This window comes from Lepisosteus oculatus, chromosome 23 (genome assembly GCF_040954835.1).
Source record: "Lepisosteus oculatus isolate fLepOcu1 chromosome 23, fLepOcu1.hap2, whole genome shotgun sequence".
NCBI lineage: Eukaryota > Metazoa > Chordata > Actinopteri > Semionotiformes > Lepisosteidae > Lepisosteus > Lepisosteus oculatus.
Window position 1 is genome coordinate 1,731,480 of NC_090718.1, and position 19,611 is coordinate 1,751,090.

Genomic DNA, 19,611 nt, shown 5'->3' on the forward strand with positions numbered 1-19,611 from the left:
CTCCCTTGCCTGCTCACTGACTGTCCTGCTCCCACCCATATAACTCCCTGTTTTCACCCCTGTAGAAGTGGAAGATCCTCACCTGGTCATTTCTGTGTGGTTGGCCTCAATCTTCCCAGTCTTCTTTCTTACCGGTGAGCCGACACAGAAAGAACTGAGGATGCTTCCTGATAACATTACTCTCCCCGAAGACTGAATTTAAGTTGTCAACAAATAGTTTTTAAGAATCTCAACCTGAGATCTGTTAGTAGTCTTGTAAGTGTCTCCTCAGATCACCTCTTTCTCTGTCCTAAGTGCTTTTATAGGGAGCATCCCCAGGTGTAGCCAATTCCCAAATTCCTTCTTGGGAATGCATGGCCTGTATTCCCAGGACCGTTGCAATGCTGTCCTCCGGTGGTTGAACCCCGTTACCACAGTCCCAGCTCGTCTGTTCTGCTACAGAGACCTTCACTGTGCGTTACTGTGCTGGGGGGACCGTCAGAATACAGAAATATCCTACGACAAATATTTCTCAGACATGCTCACTACAGCACAACAAGGTGTGTTCATGCTCCAGAGACACGATAGTACAGTACTTTGACACAACACGAACATGGGAGTGGTTGAACATGAGCATTCAGAAAGGCCATGAGGGAGCTCTGTACAGGTTTGAGCCTCCCTCCTGTACAATTACATACGTATGTCTTTCTCCAGAGGAAGGTTCCACGTAGTCAGCTCCGTTTCTCCTCCAGTTCATTCTCTCTGCCCTCTGTTAAATTCTCAAGCCTCTACAGCTCTTTGTTCTTCACCTACAGTTCAGCTCTTATCTTGTTCAGCTCCTTTTTTTTCTCCCACAGCTCCTTGTTCTTCTCCAGCTCCTTGTCCTATTCCTCCAGCTCCTTCTACTTCTCCTCCAGACCCTGTCCTTCTCCTCCAGTTCCTCGATCTCCTCCTCTGGCATGTTCGCCCAGTTTCTTCTACTCTCCTCTTGTCCCACCTTCCTGGCCACTGTAACATCCATCACAGGTCAGAAAGCGCCCTGGTCTGCTTGCTCTCAACATGCTGATGTCCAAAGGCTTTATTCCATAAGGAAGACAGATCTACAGTCAGAACAAACCCGAACATTATACTGGTGCGAGCCCTATCAGGGTGTCTTCTGTTAGAAGAGACACTTCCTTGCATCACTATAGACCACACCCACCTGCTCAGACAGTGCAAGAGTCGACACAGCAACAGTTACACCTTCTATGAGAGCAATCAAAGGTAGAACAGCACGTCAAAAAGGGGGGTGTTGAACACGCTCAGCAAAGTCAAAATGTTTCAGTATTAACAAATACTGAATAGAAGAATTGAAAGGCAGAACGGCTGATCTTGGAACAGCTGTCTCAAAACTATAATTCAAACACCACAAGAGAGGCTGCTACACTACTGCTGGGGTGGGGGTGCTGATTTGTGGTTTTCTCTCTGCCTTGGCCAGCCAGGAGCTGACAGCAGCCCTGCAGCTCAATGCTGTATGAGTGGGGACTTTCCACTGGCCGGCTTTCTGTGTGTTTTTACCACAAGGCTCCAAACAGGGCCTATAAATACTGGGGCACTTGCAGGCTTCAGACGAGAGCCCTCTAGCTTTGTGTCTGCAACCATCTGTTTTTCAAGAGTTACTGTCCGATGGGGTCTTGTCCCATTTGGATATGAAACCTGCCCCCACACGCAGGGATTCCTAGTGACTTCTGACTGCCTGTTCTTCCACCCACCAGAAAGATCTCCCTCTACACACACACACACGCATGCACGCACACACGCACACACTTCAGTTCATTGCAGACATACCAGCCAGCCTGCAGCGCTGCCGATACCAGCCACCTGCCAGCCTGCAGCACTGCTACAGAGGATACCAGAGACCCTGCCTCTCTGCTTCACTTTAAAATCATGCCACTTCTACAGATTACATTGCAAGGTGTTAAACAAATTTCACAATAGACACCACAAAAATATTACACTGATTTACAATATGTTTGCAATAGTTGTCTCAGTTACTAATAAGGAGAAGAAGGAGAAGAAAAAAAGCAGTGTTGGTCATTTAAAAACACATTCTGCGGAAGACTTGGCACCACTGTCTGCTGAAATGTGTGGAACTCAGTGATATTAAAAGAGCCAACCATCTGCAAACAACTGACTGCTTTGGTAACAGCTTCGTAAAGTTGAAAAATGCTTCGAAATTGTTGTGTGGTCTTTTAATGGCCGACTAGAGTGCGTTTGAAGAGAACACAGTTTGTATTCTTCTCCACATCTCAAGTAAATCTTTAGAAAGCTTACACCACCGAGCAGTAACACCAGCTGGACTGGACTGCATCATTGCGCAGGTGTTTTATAGCTTTCCCGTCAATCAGATCAAACCAGTGCATGGGGAACTATGTGAATCCACCTTAAACACAATTTCAGTAACCTGTGTACAATAAAAAGTTGCAATAAAAATGCATGCTTACCCTACTCCATTGTCTCTGACAATCCATGGCAGTAATGCTTCTGACTTGAATGATGTCCTTAGATTTCCACAGCGCCCTCTTATGGCCTGGAGGCAAACAGGATTCCCCTTATATTCTTCATACTGTTGTGGTTATAATAGTCTGATGAAACTTCCACCCAAGTAATGTGTTTCTGTAAAAATCAGTAAAGATACAAGCAGAGAGCATGCAGTGTTTCGGAAAGAGCTGTTGCCAGTTGTTCTCTGTACCTGTGTAACTGAGAGAATGGTGATTGGAAATGGGCAGTATTCTTTTACAACTCCAGTCGCCATGCTGTTAAACACAGCAGGCGTGGGCCGCAGAGGTGTTAGTGTAACAGGAAAACTCCATGTCCCCGCTCCTCAGCTCTGAGGCTTTGTAACTGCATGAGAACCTCACGTTCTTTTTACACATCGAAAAAAAATGTCCCACCCCAGACTGAGTATTTAGTTTTCTGCACCTGTTCAAAGACTCTGCCATCTGCTCTGTGCACACATGAACCTCTGACTTTTCTACCAGTTAGTGAGAATTTACAGGTGCCTCTCTAAAAAGCACACATCTCAGATGTGGCTTTAGTACATGCCTCCGAGCAAAAGGACAAAATTAATATAAGATTCTCTCATCTGAAAACTCTCAACAGTGTATATGACTGGCCGGTGATGTCTTGGGGAAATAGAAAACCACATGCATGGACAGATAGAACAAATATTCAAGTAGGGAGCTGCGTCAGCATGCATAGGCTGCAAAGGAACAAGTAAAGGTGTATTCCCTGGTGAAAAGGGAAGAAAAGAAACGTTTCAGCTGTGGAGTCTTCGTTGTGCTTCTTTTCAACTCATTGACTGGGTGAGCTGGTGTAGGTTTGAACTGAGACCCAACTCTGGGGGTGTGATGGACAGGCAAAACTCTCCTTCAGCCTGAGAGTTCTGATGAGATCATGTGACTTCCTGGTCTCAGATGGGCTGCCTGTAATGCTGATCACTGAGCATTTAAAACTCTTTTGCATTTGCTCAGGGCGCAGACCAGCCTTAGAGGAGCTTCATTCAAGAGCTGGGGGAGAGCTCACCAAGTGGAAAAGTCTCTTCAAAGAGCTTGACATCTGTAATGATAAATATATGTTATATGGCTGTTATGTTACAGCTCTCTAGTATTTTAGTATGGAAGCAGCCTCAATCCCTTCTACTGCAGGATAGCATCTGCATTTCTCAGATGGAAAACATGCTGTAGGAACAGACTGCTACTGTATCTTGTTCTGTGAGTTTGTGGCAGAAGTTCGAGAGGAAGGTTAAGTTCGAATCTGGCCTGCATATGTATAAGTCTTCCACCCAGGACTTCCCTCCTGTATCTCTTTTGTGTCGATCTCACATCCTCATCTTCACTCTTCTCGCAGCTCCCTGGCTCAGTCCTTACAATAGTGAGGGGGTTCGTGCAGTATATTGGATGCGTATATTGGATATATGGATGCTGCACATTGGTGCATATTGGATGAGTATATTGGATATATGGATTGGTGCATATTGGTGGTGGTGGAGGGGAGTTCCCATTACCTGTAAAGCGCTTTGAGTGGAGTGTCCAGAAAAGCGCTATATAAGTGTAAGCAAATATTATTATTATTATTTGCACTACTCCACTGTCATTCCCTCTGCTAGGAGAATCACACTCACATCATCCCTCTATGGGGATTCAGTAGGATCTTACCCAGCTACCAAGATCAAAACTAACATTAGGTGCTGCACAAGTAGAGGCCCTGAAGCCTGTCTATTACATGCTCTTCACTTTACAGTACCTTTCACTTTTATTGATGATATTTCCATCAGTGGGCTAACACCACAAAAGGCCAAAATTGCCAACCAAACTGATAAGTCCACCAAATGGCTTACTGTGTGAGTCAATCTAATAAACACTGCATGGCACTCAAGAGGTTTCTCTGCCTTCATCAAGAAGATGTGAATCTTCTCACTTGCTTCCTGCTGGACTCTCACTGCTGAATTTGGAAATGAAGTGGAAGCAGCAGTAGGTCTCTCATCATAACCAGAAAGGGCTCTCTGGGAAGGAGATGCAAGCCTGTATGATCTTAATGAGTAAGATGAGAAGGTTAGAACTTTGCTTACATATGTCAGCATTTTACTGTGTCGGTGGGACAGTGTAGAGTATCGGATATGTGCTGATTTGGTGATCCAGCACGTTAGGGTATCTATGCATCTGAACACCAGTTCAGTTAGTGTACCAGTATATCAGTGCATCATTGCGCCAGTATAACAGTGCTTCAGTGTTATTGTACCAGTATATCAGTGTATTATTCCACCAGCATAACAAAGTATCAGTGTGTTACTGTACCAGTATATCAGTGCATCATTATACCAGTTAAAAGTGCATCAGAGAAATTGCAGAGCTTTTGCGACACAACTCTTGTGTTCTGGGTTTGATTTCAGGCAGGAGTGTATATTGTCCTTGTGGTTAGTCTTCCCAGTTGCTAAAGACAAGTTGGCTGGGCTCAAAGTAGGACACCGCCATGGACCAGAAGCCAGTGCAACAGGATAGCATCTCTGTCAGTGGGCCAGCTGGACACTCACTGTAACGAACAGTTCTTTCCGGACCCTATGCGGACGACACAGTCCGACGGAGTGGGGAAACACTGGGGAAACGTCATGCAGGAATACGGGGCTGAAGACAGGGGGGGCGTGTCCAAGGTGCGCTGGTGCACGGGGGAGGTGTGGCCGAGGCGAACAATCCGAGAGTAGTCCTTTGGGAATATCCAAAACACAAGGGTAAGTCCAAAACCAGAAGATCCATCAGAAGAAGGAATTAAAAACCACGAAGGCCGGGTCGGAACCGGCGGACGGGGAACGGAGGTTAAAACCTTAACGGGACCAGGCGCTTCCAGGTCCCGGACTCGCACGATATGGAAATCAGATGCAGAGCCCGGATGAGCGTCAGCGCCTGGCTTTTAAGGTGGGCTGGGAATGGGAAACAGGTGCAGAGAATAAAGTGAAAGGGCTGGAGCACCCTTAAGGAGGGGGGACTAATATCGTGACACTCACATTAATATAATAAAGAGACACTTAATTATATCAGATATAAGAGCAATGAAGAGACACTAAACAACTGGACACAAAGTACTGAAACTCAGAAAACTCCTCCCTCTCTCTGCTTTTCTCCACCTTTTTCTCTCTTTCAATACGTCACTGTAGATAAGCAAAAGGCAAAAAGCTAGAGACGGGCAGACAGATAGACCGAGACAGACATTACGAGTTCACCAAACGGAGAGAGGAACCTATGCAAAGACTGGGTTGAAAATCTGAGGAAAGAAAACCAGAAAAAGAAGCAGAGACTTTTTAGACTTACAGACTATGGCAGAAGATATAACCTACTCAGTCATTGGTTTTTCCACAGTCACTGGACAGAGGACTGCAGATGTCACTTCTCCTCCAACACTGCCAGGACCCCCCCATAGTGAGTACAACCCACCTTACAGCTGTTTGTCTACTGCAGTGTAACACTGTGATACTGTCTGTCTGCTGCACTGGAACACTGTGAAACTGTCTGCTGCACTGTAACACTGTGATACTGTCTGTCTGCTGCACTGTAACACTGTGATACTGTCTGTCTGCTGCACTGGAACACTGTGATACTGTCTGTCTACTGCAGTGTAACACTGTGATACTGTCTGTCTGCTAGACTGTAACACTGTGATACTGTCTGTCTACTGCAGTGTAACACTGTGATACTGTCTGTCTGCTAGACTGTAACACTGTGATACTGTCTGTCTGCTGCACTGTAACACTGTGATACTGTCTGTCTGCTGCACTGTAACACTGTGATACTGTCTGTCTACTGCAGTGTAACACTGTGATACTGTCTGTCTGCTGCACTGTAACACTGTGATACTGTCTGTCTGCTGCACTGGAACACTGTGATACTGTCTGTCCGCTACACTGGAGCACTGTGATACTGTCTGTCTGCTGCACTGTAACACTGTGATACTGTCTGTCTGCTGCACTGGAACACTGTGATACTGTCTGTCTGCTGCACTGGGTCACTGTGATACTGTCTGTTTGTCTGCACTGGAGCACTGTGATACTGTCTGTCTGCTGCACTGTAACACTGTGATACTGTCTGTCTGCTACACTTTAACACTGTGCTACTGCCTGTCTGCTGCACTGTAACACTGATGTATTTCGGCTTTACTTTAATACAGAATCTACATGGGTTCATATTTATGTACAGTATAATTCCAGATTTCAACACCAATATTATTTTATTCTATATTAACAATATTCTGTGGTGGAAATATTTGTGAGATGAACATAATGTTCCTACATTTTTCTAGCTCATCTCTCATAAAGAGTGGAAGTAAACGGCAGTAAGGTATCTCTTAAGACCTTGTATCTCTCAGTAACAGGAGAGTAGTCTGTGTGGGTTTACTACAGTGATGAAGCTGGAGGGGGAGAGAGAGAAGAGTCTGGCTTCAAGGCCTTAATTTATTCCAACAGCAGGCAAGAGATTCTTGCAAAAAGCTGCTGACAATCTTTTGCTACAGAATTGGGTCAGTTGGGAAGGTTTAAGGAAAACTGGTAGGTCAGTATTCCCTGTTGATACGACACTAACTGGAAGCCAGCCTGTTTGTAGCCCTGCTTCCTGCCTCGCTGTTAATGTTGAGGAAGTCCGCAGGGTGAACAAGGGTACATAAAGCAGCAGAGCACAGAGGTGGGAGGAGGCTGGAGGCATGACGCTCTGTGGGCAGCAGTGCTGTGCTCCGGGTATGACCGCGTCTCACACGGCAAAGCCCTGCTGTAGTTGCTCTTCTCTTCCCAGCAGCAGTTTGCAGTGCACGTGCTTTTGTTTTGCACGTGCTGTACGTTCGGCTCTTGTCAGGGCATTATTGGAGATGCAAGCTCTGCTTTATATGAGCACATGCCTCTAATTTAAGAAAACTGGGGTCCATACTAAATCTACTGTATTTAGTGTTATTTCATTATAATCCTAAAGTATCAGGAAGTCACATGATCTGTAAGCCAATTTCACAGAATTCCAATCATCGAGTATTGATCATACATGCAACATCAATGTGTGTGCAAACCACGTCTCAATAAAATATACAGATTTTGTTGAATTATAATAATATCACAGGAGCAAAAGTACAGGTATGCAGTATTATGTCACCTGCCTGTATAACAGTGATCCCTGCCTGAGTTTATCTTTTTTCTCTGGGCATTACTCAGTGAGTGTTCTCTCGTGCTTAAGCTTATTTCAGCACAACCCCACTCTCTTCTCGGCATAAAACACCGTTGTCCCGTGGCAGCGCTCAGCTTTGCTGCCAGCTCATCTCAGAGTGAGAAGTCTGCTCTCTCACAGGACGTCTGCAGAGCCCTGCTGTCAGGAGAGGCTGCCAGATGTCAATCACACCTTCGCTGCTTCCAAATCCTGTTCCTGTTCCTCAGCAACAGTGTTATAATAATGCTAGAGGGACTCTCTGCTGGCTCAGAGCACTGTCAGTATCCAGGCAGGCACTGTGCATAGCATGTGCTGACCTGACTTCCTCTTCCTTTCTGCAGTTCACTCCAGCCGCAAGAGCTGGGTCCTCATCTTCCTGGGAGTCGTGACTTGTGTCTTTGTGGTCACAGTCCTTCCGATGGGCATTGCCTGTAAGTACACACACATATCTAATTTACAGTGTGTGTATAAAAAAGGAAATTGACTGTGCTGCATCTAACTCGTTTTAAATGGGTCAGACCTCTTGGTGATCAGAGTACAGCAATGAAACGCCGATGAGCCCTGAGGCAAACCAGTTCACCAGAGCTGATGACTTGGACTTTATAATATATTTATATTTAGATGGTTGTGCTTTTCACAGCTAAATAACATTCACTCCCATAAATCCTTGTGACCAGTTGTTACTTGAAATGGAAGTCCTTGTGGGAGTGACTGTCAACCCGACTAACTCTGGTGTGCGATCTGCAGTGTGGAAGACCAACTGTGAAGAGAAGGCGCTGGTGAGACTCAGAGAGTCTCTGTGTGGGAGTGACAAGCCTGAGCACAAAGGTAACACCGCGCAGCTCATGGTCACAAACCAAGCAGAATCAGCACTGATCTGTGTTACATTTCCACCCAACCTGGATCCGCCAGCTGTGTGTTCTTACACGTCACCCCATCGCAACGGCGTTTTTGCCCTTCTGGGGGGATAGAGGAAGTGCTTGGGGGCCCCTGTCCTGTGCCCTGTACACAGTTAACGCCCTTCACCTCCACAAGATGCCACTGCCGTTCGGAGGAGAAACACACATTCCCCTGATGTCAGCGCCAGGCTTCAGGTGCCCTGGGCAAGCTGCATGGGTCGCTGTTTCACTTGTGGTGCCGAGAGGGCCCCTGTGGACTAGTCCTCAGGGCACATCAAGTGTGCACACCACTTGGGGAACCCTGGTCACACTCGCTTGACGACACGAGCCCAGGTTCAGACCTGTGACATGTATCACAAAGCTCAGCCGCTCTTGGCGACCAAGTTCCTTTACTGATTGAGCCACTGGAGACCCACCATTACCTGATTTTCAAGCGTCATGTCTCTCCGTGTACATCTGCGAATTGACAAGACCATAAGAAACTCCACACATGACCATTCAGGCAGTCTTGCTCCTCTTCTTCTTGTTTAATGCATGTTTCTTGAAGGATCCTGGGGAATTAGTTCCAACAACAATGGTGGAGCTCTGTTCAATCCTATATGCACATCCCTCTAGTTTGCCCATTTGTGCTTAGGACATCGTTCGACTGCCGGTCTTGAAATCATCCTCTGGCTTGGCTTCAGCTGTAGGGCCATCACTTGTTCCAGTCACCTAGTGAGCTACTCTCCCCAAGACTAAAGAGATCCCTCAGCCCATCTGGAGTTTCCAAAAAACGTGAAAAGTTGTTTATGGAATTGAACCTGTGGTCAAACTCATATCTCTGCTTTGCTCTGTGTGTGTGTGTACAGGGCGGCTGTGTGAATTCTGTCCCAGCGGGTGGGTGAAGGGCTCCAGAGGAAACTGTTACTTTATCTCCCCTGAACAGAAGCCCTGGAGCTCAGCTCGTCAGGCCTGTTCTGAGCTGGGCACTGATCTCCTGGCCATCCAGGACCAAGCTGAGATGGTGAGGTGACACAGAGACCGCAGCACACACAGTGAGACTGAGACAAACTTCCTGACCCAAGACACAGAGGAGCTGTTGAGAATTACATACTTTCACTGACACTGATAGGGACAGATACACTAGCATACTGATAACTACTGAGTACCTGACCATCACTAACCTGTGCAAGGAATCACACGCTCACATGCAGACAGGGGACAAGACATGGATCGGAGAGAAATGGTTGTTCTTGGGTAACTCGCTCTATCTCTCTGCAGAAGAGCCTGGAAGCTCTTGTAAAACACAATTACTTCTACTGGATTGGCCTGAATAGAAGTGACAGCAGTTCAGAATGGAGATGGGTTGATGGCAGAGTTTTGGAGACAGCATTGTAAGTTTGCAGGCCCAGTGTTATCTTCATGTGTGCTGTTCGAGATAATAATCATGTTATTATGGTTAAACCGAAGCACACTGAGTGATTGTGCCCTCCACGTGACTCCACTCTCTTGCTCTCCCACAGAAGCGAAGTGAGTGTGACTGGAAAAGGTGGGGATTGTGCTGGTGGATTCTGGAGTCGCGACAATGGCACCCTCTTCTCATCTTCCTGCTCAACAGATGTGCGGTGGATCTGTGAGCGACCGCCCATCCGAGTGTGAGGAGCTCTGGACTCTTCCCAGGGAAGAAGGCAGGAATTTAGGGAGTGTGTGAAACAGAATGGGACTATACGCGCATTGTGTTTTACATTTCTGCACCATAAGACACGACTGCAGCACTAGGACACACACACTTACTGCACATGAGTGCCCAACTCTGCTGGGTACTGTGATAGCCAAAGACAGTGGCCTGGGCTCATCACAGTGCCTCATTTTCATACTGACAGACGTCTGTCTTCCTGTCATGTTAAGACATCCCACTATCAAACATCCTCTCCACTTACAAAACTCCACAGTCGATGAATTGGAGAATCTTTGTAACTTCCAGATCTATAATAAATTGCTGTGTGGGAATTTTCCATATTGTCTATCAAGTGCTTCTACTGCTGTAACATTTTCATCACAGATCACAGTTTCATCAGGCACCAAATCCCTTTCTTCTGTCGCTTAAATGGTCCATTGTTTCATTAACATTTCGCTGCCATTTTCTAGAACTCCAAAATCCTTTCTTGAGTTGATAGCAAACAGCATCTTAGCCGGGTTATTCTCAGTGAGGGACAGAGCACAGATTGATCACAAAGCCAGTCACAAGATAAAACTATACCCTGGATGGGTTACTTCTCATTCTTAAAATATTCAAAATATCCTTTAAGTTTGGAGGTTTAAAGCAAAGAGTGCAAATGAGCACAGAGCTATAACCTGCAGTTCATTGAGTAAAATGATCATTTGTTGTGAAAAACAGGTCTGATTCACAAATTTGCTTTTGAAGCAATTCTGTTCACTAAACAACTGAACCTTGTTTACCAGCTGATAGGTTTTCTCCGTGAGGTGAGCACAGTTCTCATCATCCATTAAATCAGCAGAAAGCAATTGGGCAGGTTGCCCAACAGTAAGTTATTTTTACAAGTTAATTCACATCATCTTCAGATCCTTCCTCCTGTGAAGAAAAGAGGCTTTCGAAAGTGTATCCATAAGCCCTTCAGTTATTCAGGCAGGTGGCAGCTGAGCTGGAGAATTTAGAAAGAGGACAGTCAACCATCCTGGCAGGCTGTTCCATTCACCCACCTCTCTCTGTGCAGACATGGCTCCTGCTCTCTCTCTCTTGCCTTATACTTCATTTGAATGTTAGAACACTTTCCCCTTTTGTTCTTGCTGGCTGTTCTCTGCATGGTCTCTGCAAGCACACTTTGTTGTTTCCAGTCTTCTGCTTGTGTACGTCCGGTCGCTAACCCACAGACACCTACACGACTGGAACCTGTGAGGGGCGGATGAAGCGTCGTCGTGGCAACGGGCTCGGGGAGTGACCGCATGTACAGAAATAACCCCGCAGCTCAGATGCGACCTCAGGGGCTCGGGCGTGTGGTCCTTTCCTGTGTCAGCCGAGAAGAGAGCTGCACCAGACCACAGCTCAGAGCATCATCTGTGAGGCATGGCCTGGGGTCTGCAGCTCCATCGTCACTATGCATTTCTCTGGGCATTAATAATATCGAATATAACATACTCTCTACAAAGCTGTACACCATGTGTATTAGGTGCATGTAGTTTGCACACTGCAACTCCCTGTGCAACCAGGCAAGGTTTTGCACATTCAACATTAAAGAGCAATGCACAGTACAAGCCCAGGGAGCAATTTAGCCAGGACAGCTCCCTACTCTATGAGACAAGTGCTATAATTGATGACCAAATAATCAGAATCTTGGTTCTCAAATGCAAAACAGCACCTCCTACAGTACAGTGCCCCTGGTCACCACACTGGGTCATTGGTTTGGAGGCCAGAGGGAATATGGACTGAATGATGTTACAGGGTGTCTCTGTGGGTGTTTCAGTGTGACCCTGCTGATGCTGATCGCTCCTAAACTAGCCGGATTACACTTGTGTTTGTCTCTCTCCACCTTTATCTTCTGATTTCCATTCAACTTGAAAAATCTTGGCCACCAGCTCCCTCAGAGCAGCACGACACGCTCATAACCACCAGGGGGCAGCAACGGCACAGTAAGGAATTGAAATACCTCTGAAGCTTTCGAGCACAGAAACAAGTCATAAACAAAGTCAGATGCCTTTCAGTACTTTAGAGTTTATTGAGCAGAACAGTATGCGTAAGCATGAGGATATTTAAGGGACAGAAATAAACAGAAATGATTTCTGGTCTCTGCGAGTCTCTGTCCGTCTGTCTCTTGCCCACATCTCAGCTCTTGAGCGCAGACCAGGGAGGCTGCCAGACTCCGGCAGCCCCCCCCTCACAGATCCAGTGGAGCGGTGTACTACAGACAGCCGCGGACAAAGAAATCCCATCTCGGGACCGGAATACAGAGACACAGTCCCCAGGAATGCGACCGGCACTAACTGTACCCCTGTGAGAGAGAAGGAGTCACTGAGGCAATTACACTTCACTTGATAATAATAATAATAATAATTGCTTACACTTATATAACTCTTTTCTGGACACTCCACTCAAAGCGCTTTACAGGTAATGGGGATCCCCTCCAGCACCCCCAGTGTGCAGCCCCACCTGGATGATGCGACGGCAGCCATAGTGCGCCAGAACGCTCCCCACACACCAGCTCTCAGTGGGGAGGAGAGCAGAGTAATGAAGCCAATTCATAGAGGGGGATTATTAGGAGGCTATGATTGGTGAGGGCCAATGGGAAATTTGGCCAGGACGCTGGGGTTACACCCCTACTCTTCTCGAGAAACGCCCTGGGATTTTTAATGACCACAGAGAGTCAGGACCTCGGTTTTACGTCTCATCCGAAGGACGGCGCCTGTTTACAGTATAGTGTCCCCGTCATTATGCTGGGGCATTAGGACCCACATGGACCGCAGGGTGAGCGCCCCCTGCTGGCCCCACTCACACCTCTTCCAGCAGCAGCCTTAGTTTGATGAGGATGATGAGCTGTCCTTAGCATACCTGATCTCTGTCTCATTGAAATCCCCCCCCCCCCCAATCATACAGACTCACACTTACACTGTTGTGTCAAGAGCTCCACCCTCCACCCAACTCCAACCACCACCATCCTTCCTCCTCAAGCCCGTCCAGTAGTCATAGCTAAGTATCAGAGTCTTCAGGAGCTCCTGCAGAGACACGCAGAGCAGGTCAGCTCAGCTCAGCAGGGACACCAACACTCATCAAGTTAACAGGTCAACAGATCTGGGACTGTGCTAGTCTCTCTGGGTTCTCTCTCTGTGTGATCAGTGTGTTGTGCTCACCATCTCTTTCTTGTTCTCAATCACCACCAGCTGAGCTCCTACTGATGAACAGAACTGTTTTGCAGACTCCCAGGCTCTCCGGTCACTGGAAATGTAGTAACATCTTCCACTGTCTCCCCCCTTCCATCCCTCTGGACAGCACTGCTGCTCTGTACAGACAGACACACAGGAAATCACCCGGATTAATACTGACTGAGCCTCAGGGATTCCTCAGGACTCTCCTCTGTACAGACAGACACACAGGAAATCACCTGGATTAATACTGACTGAGCCTCAGGGATTCCTCAGGACTCTCCTCTGTACAGACAGACACACAGGAAATCACCCAGATTAATTCTGACTGAGCCTCAGGGATTCCTCAGGACTCTCCTCTGTACAGGCTGACTCAGACAGAGACACAGGAAATCCTGCTGGATTAATACTGACTGAGCATCATCTGGACACTTTGTACAGCTTCTTCTCTATTTCTCAACTGTACAATTGTCACAGGCTTGTGTCTAACTCATTATCACACCACCAGCATGATACACTTTGCTTCCATAGCTCCCACCACTTGGTTTGAGATGTGCTCATGTAAATGACTGTGCTCTAGCTGTTTTTCATCACTGTGGAACACATCAACATCAGATGTCTGTCTGCAGGAGGGTCCGTGTTTGTTTTCATTCCTCCTGCTGCCTTCTCAAAGAACAATCTGGTAATGCAATTAAGGGCCTGCAGGATTAGGCAGGTGTCTGGTATGATGTCCAAAGAAATAGCTGAACTTTGTTACCAGAACAAAACGTTTTATCTGTTTAAAAAGATCTTGGATTTCCCAGCTTGGCCTTGGTAGTTTCAGTCATTATAACCACAAATATCCAGCTCTATGTATGATAATAGAAATGGTACTTTTCCACATCTCATAGAGTCCCAGATTTTATGCACTTACTTCTCTTCCAGGAGACCACGTCCAGACAGAACGAAGACTCAAGGGCGTTCTTGTGTCTGGCACATTCCATCTCCTGCCTCTCCGTTTCATTCCAGTGTATCTTCCTTTGGCCCCTGTATCTCTCCAGCTCCTTCTCCTTCTCCCCCAGTCTGCGATCCCAGTCTGCTTGGCTACTCCACACTGCAGACCGCAAACCAATTCATTCAGCAGAAGAACTTGCATTTCTGCAAAAGATCATCCTATCTCTCTGTCATCGGTCACGCACTCAGACACTCCTCAGGAAGGTTGACGTTGCTATGTTGCATTGCATAAAGGGGCAGTAGATCGGAGCGCTGCCCCTGGAGTTGCTCATATCCACAATTTCGGAACACATGCATTATTAAAAAGTATTGTCGTACTGTGAAATATCATTAATATTTCGGTTTCCCGGGACAGCAGTGTCTGGCGGTTCTGTCTTGTCAGATTAAAAGTTTCTCCAAAACATATACTGTAGCATTAGTGTCTACTGTAAGAACAGTACTAACGCCTATTAGCCTTACTGTCTATTACTGGCAAACACACAGTCAAGCAGGAGAATTAGAAAATGATTTTCTTTTAATATTTTGTGCTTTCATATTCATACGTAACATATTACTTCTTTGTTTTCTGCAATTCCAGGTCGAAATAGATTGATTACACTCATAAACAGACACAAGGGACCTCTGGACTTACAGATAGCCCCCAGGGCAGCGACGGTGGCCAGTAACACGCACACTGTGACTCCCAGAGCACAGAGGACACATCTTCTACACCTGGACTGGGCTGGGGACAGAGAGATAGGTTAGTATGTATCATCGATAGCCAATCCCAGCCATTGCTCTTGTATTGTTTAGATTTGAAAGTAGTGAAGATTGCAAGAATTCAGTTTGGACTGCAAACGAGGTGGAGAACAGAAACACGAGGAATTAGTCTCGTCTTACTCATGTTAAACAGAATGGTCAGAGAGGCTTAGACGAACACTTCTATGAAGTCCAGTCACCTTTGACCCTACAATAGGGTTTGTATTATTGTTTCCTCCTAGTACTTTTCATGGCTGTGTTTTCTTCTTAATGACATTATATAATTGGTGTGCAACTGTACTACTCCATCTCGGATACGTACTGTAGGGTAACACCACGGCCAGCGATCAGGAGATGAATCAATCTTCCAATCAGCCCATTTTCTGTGACAACATGATCAGGAAGATTGTCTGTCCCACCATAATGTATCCAAACAGCACTTACCCCTTTTCTCAGCATGGTGTTTTAACCCACTGTATCTCCCTGGTCATTCTTAGCAATTACTTCGTAAGGGGCTGGTGTTCTCTGTTGTGTGAGGTGTCTCTCGCTCTCCTGTCTTAGTTTCCCAGCTCGTTTTTGGGCACGCTTCTCGGCTCACCTCCTGTGTTTCTGCCTGCCCCATGAATTCTCTCTGTTGCCCCTGACCGTCTGCTTGACCGATGTTGCCTCGGATATCTTTAATGCACTTGCTGATCTCTCTGCTGCGGAACCTTGCCTGCCTGACCACCTATCGGTCTGCTCTTGGTTCCCAGCTACGCGCCTGCCTGTCTGCGCACACTGCTGCAGCCTGTTTGTCTTCCTGACCACCCCAGGGTCCTACCGTAGCCCAGAACCACTGCTCCTCTCCTGGTGCAACCAGCTGTCCTTGCAGCAGCACATTTCAGTCATTATATTGCTGAGTGTAGCTTTACTGTTTATGACAGTTAAGTGTCTATCATGTTTTCCAGTTGAATGTGCATTATTTGCTATATTGATGTCTAGTGTCAAAATATATGCTTTATGATTTAATGGACAATCATCAATTACAGACCAACGCTCTCCCTCATCATCAGTTGTCTCACATAGGTATGTTTTACTATACCTGAGACACATCGATGGAGAATTAGAGGCTGATGATTTCTTTGACTAGATCACGGCCAAACTTCACAACACATTCTAGCATTTATCAAAAGCAGAAATCGGTCACGGGTTTAAAATCTTCTCCTAAAGTTTGAGTGGTAATTTTATTGTAAAGCAGAGCAATATTCAAATAAAAATATGAAAACGTGTATTTATATAAACGTGCCACAAACGTCTTTTGTTCTACTAACAGCTGAGAAATAATAAAGTTAAATATAAGGGATTAAAAAGTATAACCTCCATATAATTTCAGATTTAATTTTAAAATACGTTGAAGATATTGGACAGTTCTCTTATGTTCCCACAGTACATTACAATGAAAGTAGCAAAATAAAATAGACAAGGGTTAGCAAAGAAACAAGCTGCCAAAGGTGGGACAAACGTGGAAAGTGAATGAAAGAAAAACAGAGATTTTAGAGCTGTCGGAGGATTTTTCTGCACAGATTGTAATGAACATACAGTTATTGAGAACACAGACACACAGCCTGTGTTTCACAATGTAATACACAAACAGTGTCACAGTGTTACAGTACTGCAATAGCACCACTGCAGTATAGCAGAATAACTACGAGATGTATAGCCAACAGTAAAAGCACTGTTACAGTACACAGCAGAACCAGTGTCAAAATTGTAACAGACCATATAATCAATGTTAAAGCATAGCAGACAGTATCACAGTGTCCCAGTGCAGCAGACAGACAGTATCACAGTGTTACAGTGCAGCAGTGCAGCAGACAGACAGTATCACTGTGTTCCAGTGTAGCAGACAGACAGTATCACAGTGTTCCAGTGTAGCAGACAGACAGTATCACAGTGTTCCAGTGCAGCAGACAGACAGTATCACAGTGACCCAGTGCAGCAGACAGACAGTATCACAGTGATCCAGTGCAGCAGACAGACAGAATCACAGTGTTCCAGTGCAGCAGACAGACAGTATCACAGTGTTCCAGTGCAGCAGACAGACAGTATCACAGTGTTACAGTGCAGCAGACAGACAGTATCACAGTGTTCCAGTGTAGCAGACAGACAGAATCACAGTGATCCAGTGCAGCAGAGAGGGAGCTGTACTCACTATTGGGAAGTTCTTGCTTTGTTAGAGGAAGAATGCAGGCTGGGCCCTCAGGTGTGGCGATTCTGGAGAATTTAGCATTAGCGTAAATCTCGTCATTAACCATGACCACTGTCCCTCCTTTTCTCTCCTGCCGTCTCTCTCTGTCTGTCGCTCTCTTTCTGTTTTTCTTCGCTTTCTCTCTGGCTCTGCAGGTCTCAGCTGCTTTTCCTCGAGAGTGTGTCTCCGGCACCTCATGTCTCTCCTTCTTCCTCGGTCTCGTCTTCTCCATTGCTCTCCCTCAGCGCCTGTGTCTCTGTCTCTCTTTCCCTCGCTCGATGTGACCCAGCCAGAGAGAAAGGAAGAGAGGTAGAATAAGGAAGACAGAAGAGGGAGGAGTTTAATGAGTTCCTGTACAGTAGGTCCAAACGTTCAACATCAGTTTGCCATGACAGAGACCCAGTGTCCAGCTGTCTCATTTGGCCCTGGTCATACAGTCAGATCTATGGATCTAGACGGAGTTCGCACTGCAAGACGTGTACGACACTGTGAACGGACAGAGAGCCAGCAGCAGTGTACAGAGCTGATACACTGAAACATTTACACACTGCCACCCTGATAACTGACAGTCTGAGATACCGAGAGCCTAATATACTGACACACTGGTCCAGTAACACACTGATATATTGATACACTGTTACACTGACACTGTGAACAATAGACCAGAGAGAAAGCTAGCAAGAGAGCCAGCCAGCGAGTATAGAGCTGATACACTGAGATATTTACACACTGACACCCTGATAACTGACACTCTGAGATACTGACACTCTGAGATACCGAGAGCCTGATATACTGACACACTGGTCCAGTAACACACTGATATATTGATACACTGTTACACTGACACTGTGAACAATAGACCAGAGAGAAAGCTAGCAAGAGAGCCAGCCAGCGAGTAAAGAGCTGATACACTGAGATATTTACACACTGACACCCTGATAACTGACAGTCTGAGATACCGAGAGCCTAATATACTGACACACTGGTCCAGTAACACACTGATATATTGATACACTGTTACACTGACACTGTGAACAATAGACCAGAGAGAAAGCTAGCAAGAGAGCCAGCCAGCGAGTAAAGAGCTGATACACTGAGATATTTACACACTGACACCCTGATAACTGACAGTCAGAGATACTGACACTCTGAGATACCGAGAGCCTAATATACTGACACACTGGTCCAGTAACACACTGATATATTGATACACTGTTACACTGACACTGTGAACAATAGACCAGAGAGAAAGCTAGCAAGAGAGCCAGCCAGCGAGTACAGAGCTGATACACTGAGATATTTACACACTGACACCCTGATAACTGACACTCTGAGATACTGACACTCTGAGATACCGAGAGCCTAATATACTGACACACTGGTCCAGTAACACACTGATATATTGATACACTGTTACACTGACACTGTGAACAATAGACCAGAGAGAAAGCTAGCAAGAGAGCCAGCCAGCGAATAAAGAGCTGATACACTGAGATATTTACACACTGACACCCTGATAACTGACAGTCTGACACTCTGATACACTGACACCCTGATAACTGACAGTCAGAGATACTGACACTCTGAGATACCGAGAGCCTAATATACTGACACACTGGTCCAGTAACACACTGATATATTGATACACTGTTACACTGACACTGTGAACAATAGACCAGAGAGAAAGCTAGCAAGAGAGCCGGCCAGCGAGTACAGAGCTGATACACTGAGATATTTACACACTGACACCCTGATAACTGACAGTCTGACACTCTGATAAGAGACAATGTTGGATTCCACCACACACAGCCTACATAGAGGGCAAAAAACCTATCATCCTCTCCGTGCCTTTCAGGGGCCTCAGGAAACTAAAAAATCCCAATCCCCAGTTCTGCTGTAGAGACACAGGAGTTCAGAGGGGCGCGTCGAGTATGAGTACGAGCTGGTTATCAGTCATTCCACGCTGGCATCGGGTTCAGATCAACAGCTGACAGCTGATCATTTTCCCCACTTGTAATAATGGCCTTTCTTTCTGAGAAATCTCGCAGCGGAGACACACTGGTACTCCTGTCAGATCAAGGCATTTCCTGTGCGTGCAGGCGCTCTGGCCCGAGGCAGGAGCCGGCGCAGCGAGGCCGGGGGGCCGCACAGGTGCAGCAGGGCGAGGGAGGCAGAGCACAGCTGAGATCCGCCAGGAGCCCTCTGATGT

At 46.3% G+C, this 19,611-nt stretch overlaps 2 protein-coding genes across 4 annotated transcripts; one reads left to right on the top strand and one right to left on the bottom strand.

The window, feature by feature from the left end:
• The first annotated feature begins 5,719 nt into the window (after window positions 1–5,719).
• LOC107075757 (natural killer cells antigen CD94-like) lies at window positions 5,720–10,584 on the top strand. 3 transcript variants are annotated; one of them, XM_015338001.2, is made up of 6 exons: window positions 5,720–5,930; window positions 8,033–8,122; window positions 8,439–8,519; window positions 9,439–9,593; window positions 9,851–9,963; window positions 10,093–10,584. In XM_015338001.2, exons 1-6 carry the CDS (start codon window positions 5,828–5,830, stop codon window positions 10,226–10,228), a joined length of 678 nt encoding a protein of 225 aa, XP_015193487.2. In that variant the 5' UTR covers window positions 5,720–5,827; the 3' UTR covers window positions 10,229–10,584. The 3 variants fall into 3 exon arrangements, with proteins under 3 accessions (XP_015193487.2, XP_069038737.1, XP_015193488.2); XM_069182636.1 differs by lacking the exon at window positions 9,851–9,963; XM_015338002.2 differs by lacking the exon at window positions 8,439–8,519.
• A 1,699-nt stretch (window positions 10,585–12,283) lies between these two features.
• On the bottom strand, window positions 12,284–18,318 carry LOC107075755 (C-type lectin domain family 7 member A-like). The gene is made up of 6 exons (XM_015338000.2): window positions 17,367–18,318; window positions 15,069–15,158; window positions 14,358–14,537; window positions 13,433–13,581; window positions 13,191–13,297; window positions 12,284–12,576 (listed from the first exon to the last, which is right to left on the bottom strand). Exons 1-6 carry the CDS (start codon window positions 17,632–17,634, stop codon window positions 12,411–12,413), a joined length of 960 nt encoding a protein of 319 aa, XP_015193486.1. The 5' UTR covers window positions 17,635–18,318; the 3' UTR covers window positions 12,284–12,410.
• Between the last annotated feature and the right edge of the window lie 1,293 nt (window positions 18,319–19,611).